This window comes from Somniosus microcephalus, chromosome 25, assembly GCF_052327205.1.
Source record: "Somniosus microcephalus isolate GS21.2 chromosome 25, FLI_Smic_1.0, whole genome shotgun sequence".
Classification (NCBI taxonomy): domain Eukaryota; kingdom Metazoa; phylum Chordata; class Chondrichthyes; order Squaliformes; family Somniosidae; genus Somniosus; species Somniosus microcephalus.
Genome location: NC_141011.1, coordinates 58,456,739 through 58,479,941, shown reverse-complemented (window position 1 = coordinate 58,479,941; position 23,203 = coordinate 58,456,739). Strand labels below are relative to the sequence as shown.

Sequence of the window (23,203 nt, the reverse complement as noted above, 5' to 3'; positions counted from 1 at the left end):
GGAAAAATTAGGTATTATTTGCAAGAGTTGATTATGTCTAAAATTTGAAGTAGTAGTATGGACTCTGATTGTAATCAGGGAAGCTGTCTGTGTTTGATTCTCAATTCATTTTCTAAGAAGCATAAAATGACAAGCACTCAGCTGGTGGTGCATTGGAGGATGTCCAGCAGACTGTGTGGGCAGTTTAATATTGTTGGGATGATGCAGGTGGCTTTTCACTAGTTTTCTTTTCCCTACCAGACTGTTGCCAGTTGAGCAGCTTCGGACATTGCTGTACGTGTGTGTACGCACACATAAGAAAAATTCTCCAACAAAATGCCAGGGCTTATCAACCGAGACAACAACCTCAATCTGGCTTTAAGTGCATCTGAAGTCACATCATGTATGATAGGCTACACCCTGGGGATGTCAGCCTCGTTAGCTTATACCAACATGGAGGATCACCCTGTTGAAGGTATGTAGTCATTAACTGTAGAATACATTAAAAACATTTTGGTTTATAAAGAATTAGATATATTACTACTTGTAAATTATTTGACAGACTGTGAGCAGTGAAATGGAGCATATAGCTGTAAAATGAACATGGATTAAGACACTTTTTTTGTTGACAATAATGAATATATGAACCAGATACCTTTGGAAAATGCTGGAGAGTTTGATCCTGCTGCTCTTCCCGCCTCCCCAATTCCTGATTCTCTACCTCTCCCAGTCTGCTAGACTGATGTTCTATCTTTCCCCACCTGCCTGCACCCTGCTGCTCTAACTCTTCCCACCCACATCTCAACCATGGAGAAAATAGCCAGCTGGCAGAGTAACAAGCCGTTATTACAGTCAACATACAATCTGCTCACTGGCACTTTAAAGGTTTAAAACCAGAGGTGTAAGACGGCTGGACGGATGGACAGGTGGACCGGTGGACGGGTGGACGGATGGACGGGTGGACCGGTGGACAGGTGGACCGGTGGACGGGTGGACTGGTGGACGGGTGGACGGATGGACCACTGGACCGGTGGACGAGTGGACAGATGGACGGGTGGACCGGTGGACAGGTGGACCGGTGGACGGGTGGACCGGTGGACAGGTGGACCGGTGGACGGGTGGACGGATGGACTGGTGGACGGGTGGACAGGTGGACAGATGGACAGGTGAACGAGTGGACGGATGGACTGGTGGACGGGTGGACAGGTGGACCGGTGGACAGGTGGACCGGTGGACAGGTGGACCGGTGGACAGGTGGACTGGTGGACGGGTGGACCGGTGGACGGGTGGACTGGTGGACGGGTGGACCGGTGGACCGGTGGACGGGTGGACCGGTGGACCGGTGGACGGGTGGACCGGTGGACGGGTGGACCGGTGGACGGGTGGACTGGTGGACGGGTGGACAGCAGCAGAAAGTTGGGGTGGGCCAAGATAACGCACCAATGACTCAACCTCCTGTAGCTGATCCTGTGCTGATGTATAGATCCTAAATCCACCAATAAGGGAACAGGGATGTGAAGACAGATCGTTCACCAGTTGCATCAAATTCAAACAGGGAGCCCAGCAGCATATAAAAACAGAAATAGAAACAGGAATTTCAACAGCATATTTGCAGCTTCAGGAGAATGCCATGAGCCATGGTGGCAAAGCAAAGGAAGGCATTCAGACAGGGAATGTATCCATTACTAATATTGGGGGAAGAGATTCCAATGGGAACAGACTTCCAGCAAAAGCAAGTGACACTATGGCCCTGAAATTCCCTTGGTTTGATAAGACATAAACCCGCTGGATCTATCTGGGGAGAAGAGAGGATCTGTGACTTTTACACTTCATTTAAATTCTACTGGAAGTAAGGGAGGGTGTAAGATAAGCCCAGTTTAGCTAAAATGCAGCTATGCAAACAATGGGTTTAGGTTAGGATAACATTATGGTGTCACTTTCAACTAGACCACCTGGGCAGTAAGCTGGTAGTGTGGATCAGCCGCCCTTTATAGAACCCACTCAATCTTCACTCCTTTGATTTCAATGGAACAAAAATGGTGCTGCTTCTACCAGAGCAGCTGATCCACTCTGCCAGGATAATGCTGAGGCGGTCAAGTTATCCCCATAAGTCCTAAATTCTGTCATTTCCACCCTAGGTTCCTTTGATCTAACTTGCTACAACATAGAAACATAGAAACATAGATGATAGGAGCAGGAGTAGGCCATTCGGCCCCTCAAGCCTGCTCCGCCATTCAATGAAATCATGGCTGATCATCCAAATTCAGTACCCGGTCCCTGCTTTCTCCCCATACCCCTTGATCCCTTTAGCCTTAAGAAATATATCTAACTCCTTCTTGAATATATTTAATGAATTGGCCTCCACTGCCTTCTGTGGTGGAGAATTCCACAGGTTCACCACTCTTTGGGTGAAGAAATTCCTCCTTATCTCTGCCCTAAATGGCTTACCCCTTATCCTTAGACTGTGACCCCTGGTTCTGGACTCCCCGGCCATTGGGAACATCCTTCCTGCATCTAGTCTGTCTAGTCCTGTTAGAATTTTATAAGTTTCAATGAGATCCCCTCTCATTCTTCTGAACTCCAGCGAGTATAAGCCCAATCGATCCAATCTCTCCTCATACATCATTCCTGCCATCCCAGGTATCAGTCTGGTGAATCTTCGCTGCACTCCCTCCATGGCAAGAACATCCTTCCTCAGATAAGGCAACCAAAACTGCACACAATACTCAAGATGTGGTCTCACCAAGGCCCTGTACAACTGCAGCAAGACATCCTTGTTCCTGTACTCGAACCCTCTCGCTATGAAGGCCAACATACCATTTGCCTTCTTAACCGCCTACTGCACCTGCATGCTTACCTTCAGTGCCTGGTGCACAAGGACAGCCAGGTCTCGTTGCACTTCCTCTTCTCCCAATCTATTGCCGTTCAGATAATAATCTGCCTTCCTGTTTTTGCCACCAAAGTGGATAACCTCACATTTATCCACATTATACTGCATCTGCCATGCTTCTGCCCAATCACCCAACCTGCCCAAATCATACTGGAGTTTCTCTGCATTCTCCTCACAGCACACACGCCCACCCAGCTTTGTGTCATCTGCAAACTTGGAGATATTACATCTAGTTCCCTCGTCTAGATCATTTACATATATTGTGATAAGCTGGGGTCCAAGGACCGATCCCTGCGGTACCCCACTAGTCACTGCCTGCCACTCAGAAAAAGAGCCGTTTATTCCAACTCTTTGCTTCCTGTCTGCCAACCAGTTCTCTATCCAAGTCAGTACCTTGCCCCCAATCCCATGTGCCTTAACTTTACACGCTAATCTCTTATGTGGGACCTTATCGAAAGCCTTCTGAAAGTCCAAATACACCACATCCACTGGTTCTCCTTTATCTATTCTACCAGTTACATCCTCGAAAAATTCCAGTAAATTAGTCAAGCACGATTTACCTTTTGTAAGGGATGACTTAGAACAGCAGCTGAGAGGCTGATGCTGGGATGTTAAAGATGAGTTGCAGGGTGTCATTGTGCTGATAGATTGAGATCGGGCTTTGCTCTACATTTTTGAGGCAGCAACCTTGATTTGGTAATCTCCCTCCTTCCTGTGTCTTATACGGAGGTATTTCATTAAAATGAAGGGGAGTGTTTTTCCCAAAGGGATTTCCCTTTTTATTTTGTTGAAGCAGGAAGATGAAATCTGGGAAGAGAGGGTCATGAGGTGGAACCGCAAGAGTTAATAAATGACGAGGGAGTCTAGTCCCAGAAGATCATTCCTCAGTACCTTCATACAGATATGTGCCAGGAGGCCGCTGTGTTCTGTGGGATGTGTTCAGACGTTCTGGCAGCTGCCACTCTCTTCAGGATGCTTTGCATTTTATTTGTGGGAGCAATTTTTTAACATTAAAACACAGCTTGCATTGGCCGGAAACCAGATTTAAAACAGAAATAAAAAACTGCGGAGGCTGAAAATCCGAAATAAAACAGAAAATGCTGGAAACACTCAGCAGGTCAGGCAGCATCTGTGGAGAGAGAAACAGAGTTAACGTTTCAGGTCGATGACCTTTAGTCAGAACTGGAAAAAGTTAGAGATATACCAGGTTTTAAGCAAGTGTAGGGGCGGGGAAAGGGGGGAGGAAAGGAAAGAGCAAAGCGAAGGTCCGTGATAGGATGGAAGGCAGGAGAGATTAAATGACAAAAGGGATGATGGTGAGAGGCAAAAGGAGATGGTAATGGGACAAGTTAAGAAACAAAAGATGAGTCTAGAGGAGGTGCAAATGGGAATGGCAGAATCATCAACTGAAGCTGCTGTCCAAAAAAATGGGAGCAATGTTTATGACCAGATTTAAAAGCCAGGTTTACAGCCAATGAAAAGCCCAGAATCTGTATTGTGGATGTGACTGGGTTTTGATAGCGGAAATCACATCTGTGGCCCTTACAGTCTGACAGAACCCAGTTGAGTAAATGAGTTAAAATGAAGAGAAACAGTTAATTCTGAGATTTTTCTAGTTCTGACGAAGGGTCACCAACCTGAAACGTTAACTCTGTTTCTCTCTCTACAGATGCTGCCTGACCTGCTGAGCATTTGCAGCATTTTCCATTTTTATTTCAGATTTCCAGCATCTGCAGTATTTTGCTGAGTGACTGAGTGAGTTGATGCCCTGAGGAATAGTTACACTTTCCAGCTTCCGAAGAGTAATTAGAATTCTGAACAAATCCTAATGAAACCTTTGAACAGAGCGGTGACCTAGCATTAATAAACAATGACTTATTCAAATGTACACTAACAGTATATTACTTGAGCTCAGCAGCCTTCCACAATGCATATTTTCATAATGGCCCAGAACTTGGTGTCGGGGGCTTGCCGCGCGTGCAAGCCCCCGATGTGCGCTCACCCTGCGCGCCGACATCTGAAACCTGGCCCGCAGTGGATTTCTTGTCCCTGGCCCGGTTCTGATGTCGGCGCGCTGTGTTAACCTGACCCAGCGGCGCAGTTAGTGCGATGTGCCGGCTGGGATCAGGTGAGCACTGTTCAACCAATCAGGGGAGGGGAAACTTCATTCATAAGTTTGAGAGTAAGAACTGTCAAACTCATGAGAAGTACTGCACCCCAAAACACTACTTAAACTTTAAATAAAAATTTTAAAAAACATCCCAATCATTAAATTAAGTATAAATAAGTTAAAAAAATAATTTAAACAATAATTTTTTTTTTGAAAAAAATAAATTTTTAATAAAAAGGGTCTAAAACTAAACTTACCTTATTGTAGATTCTTTAAAATAATAAACCTGTGGAAAAAAAATTCTAAATTGCACTAAAACACCACTTACCTGTAAAAATAAATACTTACATGTGCTTTTTACAAGCGTAAAGACCGGAGGCCTTTAGACATGCGCAAATCCCCCAAAACAGAGGAAATCCAAGACGCACGCGCTGCCCCCTACAGCGCACGCGCTAGCCTCTTCAACTCTTGGGTGAGAGGAGAGGAAATGCCGGTTTTCAGCGCATGCGCTGTGCATGCTGAAAACCGGCATTTCCTCCAGCCAGACGCGTGAGTACCCCTTCCGTACTCACGCGTTTGGGGAGGAATTTCTGCCCCAATAGGTAGGGAGGGGGATGAGGTCCTGCATCAAGAATTTAGGGAGCTAGGTAACAGATTAAAGGGCAGGACCTCAAAGGTTGTAATCTCTGGATTACTCCCAGTGCCACGTGCTAGTGAGTATAGGAATAGGAGGATAGTGCAGATGAATGCGTGGCTAAAGAGTTGGTGTAGGAGGGAGGGTTTTAGTTTCCTGGATCACTGGGCCTGCTTCTGGGAAAGGTGGGACTTGTACAAGTCGGACGGGTTGCACCTGAACCAGAGCGGGACAAATATCCTTGCGGGGCGGTTTGCTAGCACTGTTGGGGGGGGTTTAAACTAACTTGGCAGGGGGATGGAATACAGAGGGGAGCTGAAATAGGGGGTGATGTGCTGCCAATTATAGAGAAAAAAACAAGTCAGCTTGGTAGACAGGGCAAATATATAAGGGCAAGGCTGGATGGCATCTATTTTAATGCAAGGAGTCTTGCAAATAAGGTGGATGAACTGAAGGTGTTGATAAACACATGGGAGTATGATATTGTTGCTATCACGGAGACATGGTTGAGGGAGGGGCAAGACTGGCAGCTCAATATTCCGGGGTACAGAATCTTCAGGCGAGACAGAGGGGGAGTTAAAAGAGGAGGGGGTGTTGCAATATTAATTAAGGAGTCAATTACTGCAGTCAGGAGGGATGATATATTAGCAGGTTCCTCTAATGAGGCCATATGGGTGGAGCTTAAAAACAAAAAGGGGGCAAGCACTTTGCTGGGAGTGTACTATAGGCCTCCAAACAGTCAGGGGGAGATAGAGGAACAGATATGTAGGCAAATCTCAGAGAAATGTGCAAATAATAGGGTAATAATAATGGGGGATTTCAACTTCCCCAATATTAACTGGGATAGTCAAAGTGTGAAAGGCTCAGAGGGTGCAGAATTCTTAAAGTGCATCCAGGAGAGCTTTTTGAGCCAGCATGTAGAAAGTCCTACAAGAGAGGGGGCAGTACTGGACCTAATTCTAGGGAATGTGGCCGGCCAAGTGGAAAAAGTGCTAGTAGGTGAGCACTTTGGTGACAGTGACCATAATATGGTGAGATTTAAGGTGGTCATGGAAAAGGACAGGGATGGGCCGGAAATAAAGGTTCTAAATTGGGGGAAGGCCGATTTAAATAGGATAAGGCAGGATCTGGCCAAAAGGGACTGGGATCAGCTACTTGTAGGAAAATCCGCATCGGAGCAATGGGAGGCTTTCAGAAGGGAAATTGAGATCATACAATGGCAACATGTTCCCGTAAAGGTTCCAAAAACCACAGGGAACCTTGGATGTCAGGGGATATACGAGAATGGATTAGGAAAAAAAGAAGGGCTTTTGGCAGATACAAAAGGCTAAAGACGGAGGAAGCCCTAGAGGAGTACAAAAAGTGCAGGGGGATACTTAAAAAAGAAATTAGGAGATCAAGGAGGGGCCATGAAATAACACTGGCGAGCAAAATAAAGGAAAATCCTAAGATGTTTTATAAGTATATTAAGGGTAAGAGGATAACTAGGGAAAAAATAGGGCCCATTAGGGACAAAAGTGGCAATCTGTGTGTGGAGCCGGAAGATGTAGGAGGGGTTCTAAATGAATTTTTTGCATCTGTTTTCACTATGGAGGAGGACGATGTAGACATAGAAATAGGGTGGGGGGACTGTGATATGCTCGAACATATTAACATCGAGAGGGAGGAGGTATTGGCGGTTTTAGCAGGCCTAAAAATGGATAAATCCCCAGGCCCGGATGAAATGTATCCCAGGCTGCTGTGTGAGGCAAAGGAAGAGATTGCGGGGGCTCTAACACATATATTCAGGACCTCTCTGGCCACAGGGGATGTGCCAGAGGACTGGAGAACCGCTAATGTAGTACCATTATTCAAGAAGGGAAGTAGGGAAAAACCGGGGAACTACAGGCCAGTGAGCTTAACATCAGTGGTAGGAAAATTATTGGAAAAAATTCTGAGGGCAAAATTAGTCTCCACTTGGAGAGACAAGGATTAATCAGGGATAGTCAACATGGCTTTGTCAGGGGAAGATCATGTCTGACTAATTTGATTGAATTTTTTGAGGGGGTGACTAGGTGTGTGGATGAGGGTAACGCAGTGGATGTGGTATACATGGATTTCAGTAAGGCCTTCGATAAAGTCCCGCACAGGAGACTGGTCAAGAAGGTAAGAGCCCATGGAATCCAGGGGGCCTTGGCACATTGGATACAAAACTGGCTTAGTGGCAGAAGGCAGAGGGTGATGGTCGAAGGTTGTTTTTGTGACTGGAAGCCTGTGGCCAGTGGGGTGCCACAGGGATCGGTGCTGGGTCCCTTGCTGTTTGTGGTCTACATTAATGACTTGGATATGAATGCAAAAGGTATGATCAGTAAGTTCGCGGATGATACAAAAATTGGTAGGGTGGTAAATAGCGAGGAGGGTAGCCTCAGTCTGCAGGACGATATAGATGGGTTGGTCAGATGGGCGGAACAGTGGCAAATGGAATTTAACCCGGAAAAGTGCGAGGTGATGCACTTTGGGGGGACTAACAAGGCAAGGGAATACACAATGAATGGTAAGACCCTAGGCAAGACGGAGGTGCAGAGGGATCTGGGTGTGCAAGTACACAGATCCCTGAAGGCGGCGGAACAGGTGGATAAGGTGGTAAAAAAGGCATATGGGATACTTGCCTTCATTAGCTGAGGCATAGAATATAAGAGCAAGGAGGTTATGATGGAGCTGTATAAAACACTGGTTAGGCCACAGCTGGAATACTGTGTGCAGTTCTGGTCGCCACACTACAGGAAGGATGTGATCGCTTTGGAGAGGGTGCAGAGGAGATTCACCAGGATGTTACCAGGGCTGGAGCGCTTCAGCTATGAAGAAAGACTGGGCAGATTGGGTTTGTTTTCCTTGGAGCAGAGGAGGCTGAGGGGGGACATGATCGAGGTGTACAAAATTATGAGGGGCATAGATAGGATGGATACTGAGGAGCTTTTTCCCTTAGTAGAAGGGTCAATAACTAGGGGGCATAGATTCAAGGTAAAGGGCGGGAGGTTTAGAGGGGATTTGAGAAAGAACTTTTTCACCCAGAGGGTGGTTGGAGTCTGGAACTCACTGCCTGAAAGGGTTGTGGAGGCAGGAACCCTCACAACATTGAAGAAGCATTTGGATGAGCACTTGAAATGCCATAGCATACAAGGCTACGGACCAAATGCTGGAATATGGGATTAGAGTAGACAGGGCTTGATGGCCGGCGCGGACACGATGGGCCGAAGGGCCTCTATCCGTGCTGTATAACTCTATGACTCTATGACTGTATAATATTAATTTTGGAAAAGTATCTATAGTAAAGTATTTACTTTTGGAGTGAAGCCACCCGACTGTCCACGGCAATAACAAACTGCAAGGCTGGTCTTTTTCTCTCAATTTTCAGTCCTTGTTTTACTTTGCATCATGTCTATCTGCCGTTAATTACTTCAGCCCACGATGCTCAGTACACCTGCAGCTAACCTTTTATTCATTACCCTCTTAAACTTACAGCGCAATGCGCAGGAGAGATTATCCGTGCATGTCTGCATGCAGAGAATTCCATCAGGACTGCGTGCACTGATCACAGTTTCGATCTTAGGTTAGATTTACCCATCAAATTGAATCCAGTAACAAACTCAAAAACCCTCACCATTTGTAGCATAAGAGCTCACTGAATAACAATGAAGACAGGAGGAAAACAAGAAAACCTTTCAGGGTGAATTTTAACCCCTAAATGGGTGGGTTGGGATCGGGTGAGATGTTAACACTTTAAGGGGGAAAAATTGGGTATCGCCCATTTTGGGGCGCTAATATCGGCCGGGCGCAAAGTTTAACGCCCGGCGCTAATTATCGGCTCCGATTGCAAAATTTGCCTCTATCGCCCCTGGAGGTGATTTGAGCGCTAAATCAGGCGCTACACATCTCTCTTAAGGTGCTAACGTCGGGGGGCGAGGCGCTACCTCAGAACGCTCCCGAACCTCAGGCGATGTCTGTTACCATGGAAGTCAGACAGACTGGCACCGGCCAGTTCTTAAAGGGGAGGAGCCATCTTGCTGGCCAGCCACTCCCTGCTCATTGCAGCCTTGAGCCTCGGCCTGGAGAGACCTCGAAAGCAATTGTGTTGGAAGCACTAATGGATCGGCCCAGGGAAAGAGCTCGGCGCTTAGGAACCTCAAAAGTGGTGCTGAGGACCAAAACTCCTTAGGACAGCATTAAATCATTCCAGACGTCTCTCTCCCTCTCAACTTGCGTGTATCAAAAATTTTGCCGATAATAAAAGGCAGGAAGCGCCGGCCTTTAAATAGCGCTCCCGCAGCCCCTTCCTGATTTGAAAAGGTTCCCCTCTACCTGTTGTTCCTAGCGGCAGGCGCTAAGGCAGGGGGCGCGACTCAATATCCTATCCGGGGTGCTACCAGGCGGTGCACGCTCGACTGATGTCACGATCTGCGGGCGCAGGAGATCGTGGCGGTGGTGTTTAGCGCAAAATGACTGGTCAATTTCGCGATCTGTGCTAAAATCACCGCACTCGGGCGCTAAGTTCCTAGTGCCCCGTTAGCGCCCCCTGGAGGCGCTAACGGGAGGTGCTAACCAACCAAATTTTTCACCCGACCCCAACCCACTTCCGGGTTTAACGGAGGCAGGACAAGGGGCGGGCAGCCAACCCTCTCCCAGGGGGCAGGGTGGCCATTTAAATATTTTAATGAGGCTGGCAGCCTCTGCTTTAACTTGCTCTGCAAGTTTAACCCTGACCGGCAGCTGAAGGGAGCCGAGGACAGCTTCGGGGAAAAGGTAAGTACCTTTCCAGCACTGCTTGGCCAGGCGGAGCAGGAGTGCTTCCCCCTGGCCCCCCAACATCCTCCCTGCAATCCGCCCGCACCACTTCAACCCCTCCCTGACCTGCCATCTCCTCTGGCTCTTTCTCTTCCTCCAGCCGTAGTCTCTCCCATTTTGGAATATAGATTAAACTGTTTTCTATTAAGTACTTAAATTTTGTTCTGTGGCTATGGGGGCGATTTTCTCACTAGAGGTGAGATGGAGGCGGGTTTCAGTTTGGATGGGTTTGAAACTTGCCTCCACTGATAGCTTTCAAAAATTTGCGAGTTTCCCATGATTGTCCATTTGATTTCAGAGGTGTGGGATGCTCTTGGTCAATTACTGTTTTGGGACTGAAACCCACCTCTGTTGACAGCATTTTTCCAGTCTGATTTTGTGGCTTCTTCCTCCCTTGGCTCATTCCACAGGATTTCTGCGTCTCCTGCACCTCCTGCAACATATTTTGAGAAACCACTATGTCCAATTCCAAGGCAAGGGCCTCCCCGAGGCTCTCAGATGAGGCACTGCAAAAGTTGTTTGAGGGGGTGACAGCTAGCACGGAGGTGCTCTTCCACTCATCTGGGAGGAAGAGGCCTGCCAAAGAAACCAAGGCTGTGTGGGTACAGCTGGCAAGGGATATAACTTCCAGATCTGTGTGCAGATTGGAAGAATGTTTATGTGTATTGATGAAATGCCATTCTTTTTGGAAAGTATTAAAATGATTTGAAGCCAAAATGTTGGTGTTATGGCATCTGTTCTTTCACCTTAGGCAGCTCCACATTGCAGGCTCCGCCACACTTGTGTTGTCAGGTTGGTGGCCTGAGTGAAAGAAGGCCAGAGTCATGTCCATTGTCAGTGATATCTTAGGATGGAGCCAAGGACATGTGCCAACTTGGGCAACCTATGCAAATCTGGCCATAATAAGTTCATCCCTTGCATCCTGGGCAGCCATGCGCTCACATGCTGCCGCTGCTGCTGGTCGATACACCGGCGCTCTGACCTCCTCCTGCTCCTCCTCCTCCTCCTGCTCCCCCTCCTGCTCCTCCTGCTCCTCCTCCTCCTCCTTCTCCTCCTCCTCCTCATCTGAGGTCCATGCAGGAAGAAAACGAAAAGTTCCCATGCTGCTTGCAGATGCCTCCTTTGGGGAAGCGCTCATTGCAAGCGGGGAGAGGGTCTTCCAAGGAGGTCCCACAGTTGATTGATTCAAGCTGCAGCACCTCCGACTTCGGAAGGCCTTCTAAAAGTGCTCAGAGACCTTTTAAAGCCAAGGTCTGGCACCTGCAAGTAATCCTTGCTGCAATAAACAATGTCTCGTTAGACCTGCAGCAGTGAGGAGGCCACCCACGAGTCAACCAGCCAGGTTTACCTGGTGTGGTTCAGGGGGTGCATGGAGCACGCCGAAATCGTCGAAAAATCACGAGGGCCTCTCAAAATAGGCTTAGAGAGGCCCTTAATGAGCATTTAATGATGACAAGTATCACTATGGCCAGCTGGAGGCAGGACCGTTACCCGACCTCCAAAATCCTGTGGAGGTGGGTCGGAGGTGGGTTCCAAGCCCGCCCTCATTGAATCTGATTTTCCCACTTTTCCCGCCTCCTCGGACGTCAGAAAATCGCCCCCATTGAGTCTAATCATGATTAACCGTGCTAAATAGATTAGACGTAGAGCGCAGGCAATGTTTCAGAAATTACTCACTTTCATCACCTCTGCATACATTTCTTAATTTCAAGATCTTGTTTAATCATTTTTGGGTGGAATTCCTTCTGTTGATTAATTTTTTATGGGGAGTCAGCATGAAATTCCATTTTCTACTCACATTGACCTTTCTGCTAACATTGTCGACAGGAGCACTGACTGAATGAGGGAGATTCCAAATCAAACATAACATAAGAACATAAGAAGTAGGAGCAGGAGTGGCCATACGGCCCCTCGGGCCTGCTCCGCCATTCAATAGGATCATGGCTGATCCGAACCTAGACTCACGTCCACTTCCCTGCCCTCTCCCCGTAACCCCTAATTCCCTTATCAGCTAGGAAACTGTCTATCTCCGTTTTAAATTTATTTAATGTCGCAGCTTCCACAGCTCTCTGAGGTAGCAAATTCCATAGATTTACTACCCTCTGAGTGAAGAAGTTTCTCCTCATCTCAGTTTTGAAACGGCAGCCCCTTATTCTAAGATTATGCCCCCTAGTTCTAGTCTCACCCATCAGTGGAAACATCCTCCCCCCATCCACCCGATCAAGCCCCCTCACAATCTTATATGTTTCGATAAGATCGCCTCTCATTCTTCTGAATTCCAATGAGTAGAGGCCCAACCTACTCAACCTTTCCTCATAAGTCAACCCCCTCATCTCCAGAATCAACCGAGTGAACCTTCTCTGAACTGCCTCGAGAGCAAGTATATCTTTTCTTAAATATGGAAACCAAAACTGTACGCAATATTCCAGGTGTGGCCTCACCAGTACCCTGTATAACTGAAGCAAGACTTCCCTGCTTTTATACTCCATCCCCTTTGCAATAAAAGCCAAGATTCCATTGGCATTCCTGATCACCTGCTGTACCTGCATACTAACCTTCTGTGTTTCATGCACCAGGACCCCCAGATCCCTTTGTACTGTAGCACTTTGCAATTTCTCTCCATTTAGATAATAACTTGCTCTTTGATTTTTTCTGCCAAAGTGCATAACCTCACACTTTCCAACATTATATTCCATCTGCCAAATTTCTGCCCACTCACTTAGCCTGTCTATGTCCTTTTGTAGGTTTTTTATGTTCTCCTCACTCACTGCTTTCCCTCCCATCTTTGTATCGTCGGCAAACTTGGATACATTGCACTTGGTCCCCTCCTCCAAATCGTTAATATAGATTGTAAAGAGTTGGGGTCTGAGCACTGACCCCTGCGGAACACCACTAGTCACTGATTGCCAACCCGAGAATGAACCATTTATCCCAACTCTCTGTTTTCTGTTAGAGAGCCAATCTTCCACCCATGCCAGTATATTACCCCCAATCCCGTGATTTTTTATCTTGTGCAGTAATCTTTTGTGTGGCACCTTGTCAAATGCCTTTTGGAAGTCCAAATACACCACATCCACTGGTTCCCCTTTATCCACCCTGTTTGTTACATCTTCAAAGAATTCGAGCAAATTTGTCAAACATGACTTCCCCTTCATAAAACCATGCTGACTCTGTCCGATTAAATTATGCTTATCCAAATGTCCTGTTACTGCTTCCTTAATAATGGACTCTAACATTTTACCAACCACAGATGTTAGGCTAACTGGTCTATAGTTTCCAGCCTTTTGTCTACCTCCCTTTTTAAATAAGGGCGTTACATTAGCAGTTTTCCAATCTGCTAGGACCTTTCCTGAATCCAGGGAGTTTTGGAAAATTACCACCAATGCATCCGCAATCCCTACCGCTACTTCTCTCAAGACCCTAGGATGTAAGCCATCAGGTCCAGAGGATTTATGCGCCTTAAGTCCTGTTATCTTACCGAGTACCATCTCCTTAGTGATTTTAATCGTGTTTTGCTCCTCCCCCCCTATAGCCCCCTGTTTGTCCAGTGTTGGGATATTTTTAGTGTCCTCTACTGTAAAGACTGATACAAAATATTTGTTCAGCGTTTCTGCCATCTCCATGTTCCCCACCACTAATTTCCCGGTCTCGTCCTCTAAGGGACCAACATTCACTTTAGCCACCCTTTTTCTTTTTATATAACTGTAGAAACTTTTGCTATCTGTTTTTATATTTTTTGCTAGTTTACTTTCATAATCTATCTTCCCTTTCTTAATTAATCTTTTAGTTATTCTTTGCTGGTTTTTAAATGCTTCCAATCTTCTATCCTCCAACTAGATTTGACTACTTTATATGCCCTTGTTTTCAGTCGGATACTATCCTTTATTACTTTACTTAGCCACGGATGGCTGTCTTTTCTTTTATGTCCCTTTTTCCTCAGTGGAATATATTTTTCTTGAAAGTTGTGAAATATCTCCTTGAATTAAAGTCTTAGGCCTAGAAATTCAGTGCCCTTAGCACCGATTTTGCGGCGCTAGAGGGCCTAGCGCTGCAATTGGCGCCGGTTCCTAAATTGCCTGGGGCCCTTCCGCGGCGGTAGACCGGTAGCGCTGCGCCGGCACCGATGACGTCATCGGTGTGCGCAGCGTCCCGGTTGCCGTGGTAACCCGGCCCCAAGCCGAAATTCAGTTGCGGCCGCCTCGCCAGTGGCAGCCGCAACTAAGACTCCGGCAAACGAGTGTTGCTGGAGTCTGCGCTGGCGCTTTAAGGAGGCGCGGCGGCCGGCCGCTTTCCCGCCGGCCGCCTGCCCGCAGCTCCCTCCCCGGACTTCTCCCCCCCCCCCCCCTGGAACAGATGCAAGCCCGGCACTTGTCCGAGGTGCCGGGCTCATTTTTGCAGAGATTTGCGCGGGCCGCGGCCGGGTGCAGGCAGCTCCTCCTTAACGGAAGGAGGAGGCCTGCACTTCCCGAGCCTGCCGCACCGCAGCGGGCGCCGCAGCGCCGGAATAGCGCCGCAATGCGGCGCGTTGCGCCAGTTTTCAGGCGCTAAAACCCTTCAGTAGCGCCGGCAGCCGTTTGGGCGCGGCGCTACTGAATTTTTGGCGCGCGCAAAGGGACTTAGCGCCGGCGCTAACTTCCGGCGCTAAAGCCCTGGCGCAGCGCAAACTCAATTTCTAGGCCTTACACTTTAATCTATTTTCCCAGTCCACTTTAGTCAACTCTGCTCTCATACCTTCATAGTCTCCTTTATTTAAGCTTAGTACGCTGGTTTGAGATCCAACTCTCTCACCCTCCAACTGAATTTGGAATTCAACCATGTTATGGTCACTCATTCCAAGGGGATCCTTTACTAGAACATTTTTTTATTAATCCTGTCTCATTACACAGGACCAGATCTAAGATTGCCTGCCCCCTGGTTGGTTCAGTAACATACTGCTCAAGGAACCTGTCCCTAATGCATTCTATGAACTCTTCCTCAAGCCTGCCCTGCCCAATTTGATTTGTCCAGTCAATATGAAAGGTAAAATCTCCCATGATTATAGCTGTTCCCTTATTACAAGCCCCAACTATTTCCTGATTTATACTCCGACCAATAGAGTTGCAACTGTTAGGAGGCCTATAGACTACACCCACTAGTGACTTTTTCCCCTTATTATTCCTTATCTCCACCCAAACCGTTTCACTATCCTGATCCTTTGACCCAATATCATTTCTCACTATTGCAGTGATTCCATCCTTTATTAACACAGCCACCCCACCTCCCTTACCTTCCTGTCTGTCCTTCCTAATGGTCAAATACCCCTGGATGTTTAATTCCCAGTCATAGTCACCCTGCAGCCATGTCTCCGTAATGGCCACCAGATCATACCCATGTGTAGTTATTTGTACCGTCAACTCATCTATTTTGTTACGAATGCTGCGTGCATTCAGATAAAGAACTTTTAAATATGTTTTGTGACAATTTATTCCTGCTTTTACCCCCTTTACTACTTTACCTTTATCTTTATATATTCTGTCCCTTCCTGACACGCTCTGGTTTTTAATTCCCCCACTGCTACCTTGCTCTATTGCCTTCTCCGCTGACATTTTTATTTTTCGCCCTCTTGAAACCTCCCCCCCACTAATTAGTTTAAAGCCCTCTCTACAGCCCTAGTCAATATGACCTCCACTTCAAACTTACATTCACAGCCAACCCTAGAACACAGACTTTAGTCTCAGTTACAGTGGTCAATGTGTACTCGAGAACTTGTGGATATTATCTAAAACAAACCTGGCCTCAGAGATCACTGCTGCTCCAGGAGCTTCAATGTGCCCATGACCTTTACTGACCTTTCCACCGTTACTTTACAGCAGGCACTGGTCAACAGGATGGGCCTGTAATTTGATGCCACTGATTTCTGTACTTCACAAAGCAGACAAAGACATTCTCATTGTGAAATACAGAAATCAGTGCAGCACTTACAGCCCCTAGCAATTTATCTGATTTCATCAAAAGCATTAAGAGCATTCAGGAACAAGAGAACCATTTCCTGAGTAGTGAGACTCAGTCAGTAGGCTGTCAAAACAAAGAGAAATCCTTTTTCATCAATTTGAATGGACCGGTAGACTTTTAAAGAACATAAAAACATAAGAAATCGGAGCAGGAGTCGGCCATTTGGCCCTTCGAGCCTGCTCCGCCATTCAATAAGATCATGGCTGATCTCCTACCTCATCTCCACTTTCCTGAACTATCTCCGTATCCCTTGTTCCCTTAATATTCAAACATCTATCGATCTCTGTCTTGAATATACTCAACGACTGAGCCTCCACAGCCTTCTGGGGTAGAGAATTCCAAAGATTCACCACCCTCTGAGTGAAGAAATTTTTCCTCATCTCAGTCCTAAATGGCCAACCCCTTATTCTGAGACTGTGACCCCTGGTGGAGGTGGCATCTAGTGACTCCTTCTAGTCCAAATGTAACACCAGCGGGTCAACAGACATCAGAAAGCCTTCTGTAACATAATATATTGAACACCATTTTGAAACGTAGATCCATTTGTAGAGGTTTCTCAATTCTTGGTTGACCTCCTACAGCGGTCAGCCATGGCTCATTGGTAGCATTCTTGTCTTTGAGTCAGAAAGTCATGGGTTCAAGCCCTGCTACAGAGACTTGAACACATAATCTAGGCTGACACTTTAGTGCAGTACCGAGGGAATGTTGCACTGCCGGAGGTGCTGTCTTTTGGATGAGACGTTAGAACAAGTCCCTGTCTGCCCTCTCAGGTGAACATAAAAGATTCCCTGGTACCATTTGAAGACGAGCAGGGGAGCTTTCCCATCCTGACCAATATTTATCCCTCAACCAACATCACTAAAACAGATGATCTGGTCGTTTACCTTTTGCTGTTTGTGGGACCTTGCTGTGCGCTAATTGGCTGTTGCACTTTCCTATGGTACGATAGTGATTACACTTCAAAAAATACTTCATTGGTTGTGAAGCGCTTTGGAATGTTGTGAGGTCATGAAAAGTATAAATAAATGCACGTTCTTTCTTCTTTACAGATCCATCCAATGGAACAATTCTGTTGTTGGTGTTAAAAGTTCAACAGCCACATCTCTCTGCTCCAAGTATCTCACTTAAAATTGGGAGAACTCCATTTTCCCTGATGAAAGGGACTTGAATGACATTTTACGGGATAATTATAATTTCCATATATGTTTTTACCCCAACATTGTTAAGTTTGATTCTATTACCAATTCTTTGGCATGTTATAAAACACCTCTTAATATTGCCTCCACTGTCTCTCTCCAGCACAAAGGAGCAATTGTCATGGCTCATCTCCAACTAGGAGTTGAGTTTCTCATTTTTACTTGTTACTGTTAGAACTATGGAGATCCTGACTGCTGCATGAACCAATATCACTATCTGGTCTGTTTACACATGAACTGGAGAATGTATGGAGTCAGTGAGATAAGGTTGCTGCATCAACAGACAGTTACCCTGAAATTCCTCAGGTTTAGGCGGCAATTTTCATATAATCTGGGCAGGAGAAGAGAGCAACGTTTGTGGGGGGCGGGGCCCAACTGTTCCAAAATACCACAGGATGTGGGTGCAGGTGCTTTTTGCAGCCACCCACCCCTTTCACAGTGATGTCAATGGAAGAGGTGAGATTGGTGGATGACGTCAACTGTCCTAAGTCCTGCTGGTTGAGGCTGAGATGCCTTTGATGTATGAGGCTGCCCACAGTGTGTGCCTGGACTAAATCCTGGTGCAGATGTGGGGCCTAGCAGCTCTTTAAAAGAACAACGACAAGCTGCTCCATGTGGGAAATCAGGGAAGCTGCCAGTGTCCCTGACGACCATGTGTGCGGGAAATGCATCCAGCTGCAGCTACTTGCAGACCGCATTGCGGCGCTCGAGCTGCAGGTGGATGAATTTTGGAGCATGCGCGATGCTGAGAGGCTCGTGGATAGCACGTTTAGCGAGTTGTTCACACCTCAGGGCAGGGCGGCACAGGGGGTGACCATCAGGCGGAGCAACAAAGGCAGGCAGGTAGTGCAGGGAACCCCTGCGGGCATCCCCCTTTCAAACAAGTATACCGCTTTGGATACTGTTGAGGGGGATGACTCACCAGGGGAAGGCAGCAGCAGCCAACTTCCTGGCACTGGGGGTGCTCCTGCTGCCCAGGAAGGGGGGAAAAAGAGTGGGAGAGCAATAGTGGTAGGGGATTCTATAGTAAGGGGAACAGATAGGCGTTTCTGTGGCCGTAGATGTGAATCCAGGATGGTTTGTTGCCTCCCTGGTGCCAGGGTCAAGGATGTCACTGAGCGGCTGCAGGGCATTCTGGAGGGGGAGGGTGAACAGGCAATGGTCGTGGTCCACATTGGTACCAACGACATAGGTAAAAAGAGGGATGAGGTCCTGCATCAAGAATTTAGGGAGCTAGGTAACAGATTAAAGAGCAGGACCTCAAAGGTTGTAATCTCTGGATTACTCCCAGTGCCACGTGCTAGTAAGTATAGGAATGGGAGGATAGAGCAGATGAATGCGTGGCTAAAGAGTTGGTGTAGGGGGGAGGGTTTTACTTTCCTGGATCACTGGGCCTGCTTCTGGGAAAGGTGGGACTTGTACAAGTCGGACGGGTTGCACCTGAACCAGAGCGGGACAAATATCCTTGCGGGGAGGTTTGCTAGCACTGTTGGGGGGGGTTTAAACTAACTTGGCAGGGGGATGGGATACAGAGGGGAGCTGAAATAGGGGGGGATGTGCTGCCAATTATAGAGAAAAAAACAAGTCAGCTTGGTAGACAGGGCAAATATATAAGGGCAAGGCTGGATGGCATCTATTTTAATGCAAGGAGTCTTGCGAATAAGGTGGATGAACTGAAGGTGTTGATAAACACATGGGAGTATGATATTGTTGCTATCACGGAGACATGGTTGAGGGAAGGGCAAGACTGGCAGCTCAATATTCCGGGGTACAGAATCTTCAGGCGAGACAGAGGGGGAGGTATAAGAGGAGGGGGTGTCGCAATATTAATTAAGGAGTCAATTACTGCAGTAAGGAGGGATGATATATTAGCAGGGTCCTCCAATGAGGCCATATGGGTGGAGCTTAAAAACAAAAAGGGGGCAAGCACTTTGCTGGGAGTGTACTATAGGCCTCCAAACAGTCAGGGGGAGATAGAGGAACAGATATGTAGGCAAATCTCAGAGAAATGTGCAAATAATAGGGTAATAATAATGGGGGATTTCAACTTCCCCAATATTAACTGGGATAGTCAGAGTGTGAAAGGCTCAGAGGGTGTAGAATTCTTAAAGTGCATCCAGGAGAGCTTTTTGAGCCAGCATGTAGAAAGTCCTACAAGAGAGGGGGCGGTACTGGACCTAATTCTAGGGAATGTGGCCGGCCAAGTGGAAAAAGTGCTAGTAGGTGAGCACTTTGGTGATAGTGACCATAATATGGTAAGATTTAAGGTGGCCATGGAAAAGGACAGGGATGGGCCGGAAATAAAGGTTCTAAATTGGGGGAAGGCCGATTTTAATAGGATAAGGCAGGATCTGGCCAAAATGGACTGGGATCAGCTACTTGTAGGAAAATCCGCATCGGAGCAATGGGAGGCTTTCAGAAGGGAGATTGAGATCATACAATGGCAACATGTTCCCGTAAAGGTCAAGGGTGGTTCCAAAAACCACAGGGAACCTTGGATGTCAGGGGATATACGGGAATGGATTAGGAAAAAAAGGAGGGCTTTTGGTAGATACAAAAGGCTAAAGACGGAGGAAGCCCTAGAGGAGTACAAAAAGTGCAGGGGGATACTTAAAAAAGAAATTAGGAGATCAAGGAGGGGCCATGAAATAACACTGGCAAGCAAAATAAAGGAAAGTCCGAAGATGTTTTATAAGTATATTAAGGGTAAGAGGATAACTAGGGAAAAAATAGGGCCCATTAGGGACAAAAGTGGCAATCTGTGTGTGGAGCCGGAAGATGTAGGAGGGGTTCTGAATGAATTTTTTGCGTCTGTTTTCACTATGGAGAAGGACGATGTAGACATAGAAATAGGGCGGGGGGACTGTGATATGCTCGAACATATTAACATCGAGCGGGGGGAGGTATTGGCGGTTTTAGCTGGCCTAAAAATGGATAAATCCCCAGGCCCGGATGAAATGTATCCCAGGCTGCTGTGTGAGGCAAAGGAGGAGATTGCGGGGGCTCTAACACATATATTCAGGACCTCTCTGGCCACAGGGGATGTGCCAGAGGACTGGAGAACCGCTAATGTAGTACCATTATTCAAGAAGGGTAGTAGGGAAAAACCGGGGAACTACAGGCCAGTGAGCCTAACATCAGTGGTAGGAAAATTATTGGAAAAAATCCTGAGGGACAAAATTTGTCTCCACTTGGAGAGGCAAGGATTAATCAGGGATAGTCAACATGGCTTTGTCAAGGGAAGATCATGTCTGACTAATTTGATTGAATTTTTTGAGGGGGTGACTAGGTGTGTGGATGAGGGTAACGCAGTGGATGTGGTGTACATGGATTTCAGTAAGGCCTTCGATAAAGTCCCGCACAGGAGACTGGTCAAGAAGGTAAGAGCCCATGGAATCCAGGGTGCCTTGGCACATTGGATACAAAACTGGCTTAGTGGCAGAAGGCAGAGGGTGATGGTCGAAGGTTGTTTTTGTGACTGGAAGCCTGTGGCCAGTGGGGTACCACAGGGATCGGTGCTGGGTCCCTTGCTGTTTGTGGTCTACATTAATGACTTGGATATGAATGTAAAGGGTATGATCAGTAAGTTCGCGGATGATACAAAAATTGGTAGGGTGGTAAATAGCGAGGAGGGTAGCCTCAGTCTGCAGGACGATATAGATGGGTTGGTCAGATGGGCGGAACAGTGGCAAATGGAATTTAACCCGGAAAAGTGCGAGGTGATGCACTTTGGGGGGACTAACAAGGCAAAGGAATACACAATGAATGGAAAGACCCTAGGCAAGACGGAGGGTCAGAGGGATCTGGGTGTGCAAGTACACAGATCCCTGAAGGCGGCGGAACAGGTGGATAAGGTGGTAAAAAAGGCATATGGGATACTTGCCTTCATTAGCCGAGGCATTGAATATAAGAGCAAGGAGGTTATGATGGAGCTGTATAAAACACTGGTTAGGCCACAGCTGGAATATTGTGTGCAGTTCTGGTCGCCACACTACAGGAAGGATGTGATCGCGTTAGAGAGGGTGCAGAGGAGGTTCACCAGGATGTTACCAGGGCTGGAGCGCTTCAGCTATGAAGAGAGACTGGGCAGGTTGGGTTTGTTTTCCTTGGAGCTGAGGAGGCTGAGGGGGGACATGATTGAGGTGTACAAAATTATGAGGGGCATAGATAGGATGGATGCTGAGGAGCTTTTTCCCTTAGTAGAGGGGTCGATAACTAGGGGGCATAGATTCAAGGTAAAGGGCGGGAGGTTTAGAGGGGATTTGAGAAAGAACTTTTTCACCCAGAGGGTGGTTGGAGTCTGGAACTCACTGCCTGAAAGGGTTGTGGAGGCAGAAACCCTCACAACATTTAAGAAGCATTTGGATGTGCACTTGAAATGCCATAGCATACAAGGCTACGGGCCAAATGCTGGAATATGGGATTAGATTAGACAGGGCTTGATGGCCGGCGCGGACACGATGGGCCGAAGGGCCTCTATCCGTGCTGTATTACTCTATGACTCTCTATGACTCTAAGTTTGTTGCGCCCCCACCCCCTCCAGTGGCAGGAAGGGGGCTGAAGTCTCCAGCTTCATAGGGCAGGTAGACATTGTAGATGTGCCCGTAGGGATGCTTGCACCTGCTGGCCTCATTAAAAGAAACCATCAATTAGCTGCCAGTATTAACTGTGCTGGTTATAGGCTCTCGCTGGCTGGGAAGGCCTGAACTCTGAAGTCAGACCCTTTAATGGGAGGGCTGGTAACATTGGAGGTTCAATGTAGCAGCAGCAAAGAGATGAACTTAAAGAAGCTTTAAATGTTCAAACATCCCAAAAGAATGAAGCAGATACGAGTGCCAAGCCCACTCCTCCTTCCAGCTCTCCAACTAAGGTGCCTTTAAATTGGGTTATAAATGGCTGCCTCCTGACATGTAACGCCCTTGATTTGCGTGCAGATTGAGGAAGCAATGCGGGTTGACAGAAAAATGGCTTTGGGGGTCCTGCCACTGTCAATTGACCCCTATTTGAGTACTTTAATTCGATACCTCTGTTTACCGCGGGGAATGGATCCTGCAAAAGCAGCACGAAAAGGGGGAACGTGGGTTAGATTGGAGTTGGCAGGCCGAGTTTCCTCTTTCAGATAGTGACCATCTGCTGTGCATTTCCAGCATTCAATGTGCTTTATTATTATATAAATACATTAAAAATATCCTGTTAACCCGACTCCATTGTATGTAAAGCTTCTTTTATCAATAGAGGGAGATGCTGGTGCTTATACAATATTCCTTTTCTCTGTACTTTGTTGGAGAGAGTTTATATTTTTCACATGAAATGGAATAGTCACAGCCTGTTTGAGAATCCTCGGGATTAGGATCACTGGCCTTTGATTTCTCTATCTCGGGCATTCTGTTCCCCTCCAGGTCTGTTTATATTTCCTTTGGATGAATTCACAACCGTGGTCGGATTTGAAGCGATGGTTTCTGGACGCATCATAACAGTGCAAATAAAAGACAAAGCTAAAATCGATGATTGCTATTTTTGACTGCTGTAATATCGCATCTGGAACCTTCCAGAATGGCAATGGTAAAGACTCCTGAAATATT

At 47.0% G+C, this 23,203-nt stretch overlaps 1 protein-coding gene across 1 annotated transcript in view; it reads left to right on the top strand.

Annotated features, from left to right (window-relative positions):
• Nucleotides 1-244: 244 nt before the first annotated feature.
• Nucleotides 245-23,203, top strand: part of vwa5b1 (von Willebrand factor A domain containing 5B1) — a 308,019-nt gene continuing 285,060 nt past the window's right edge. The window contains exons 1-2 of the mRNA XM_085967564.1: nucleotides 245-454; nucleotides 23,021-23,131. Of these exons, the coding sequence (XP_085823690.1) occupies nucleotides 316-454; nucleotides 23,021-23,131 (250 nt within the window). The 5' untranslated portion in view covers nucleotides 245-315. The remainder of the gene's footprint in view (nucleotides 455-23,020; nucleotides 23,132-23,203) is intronic.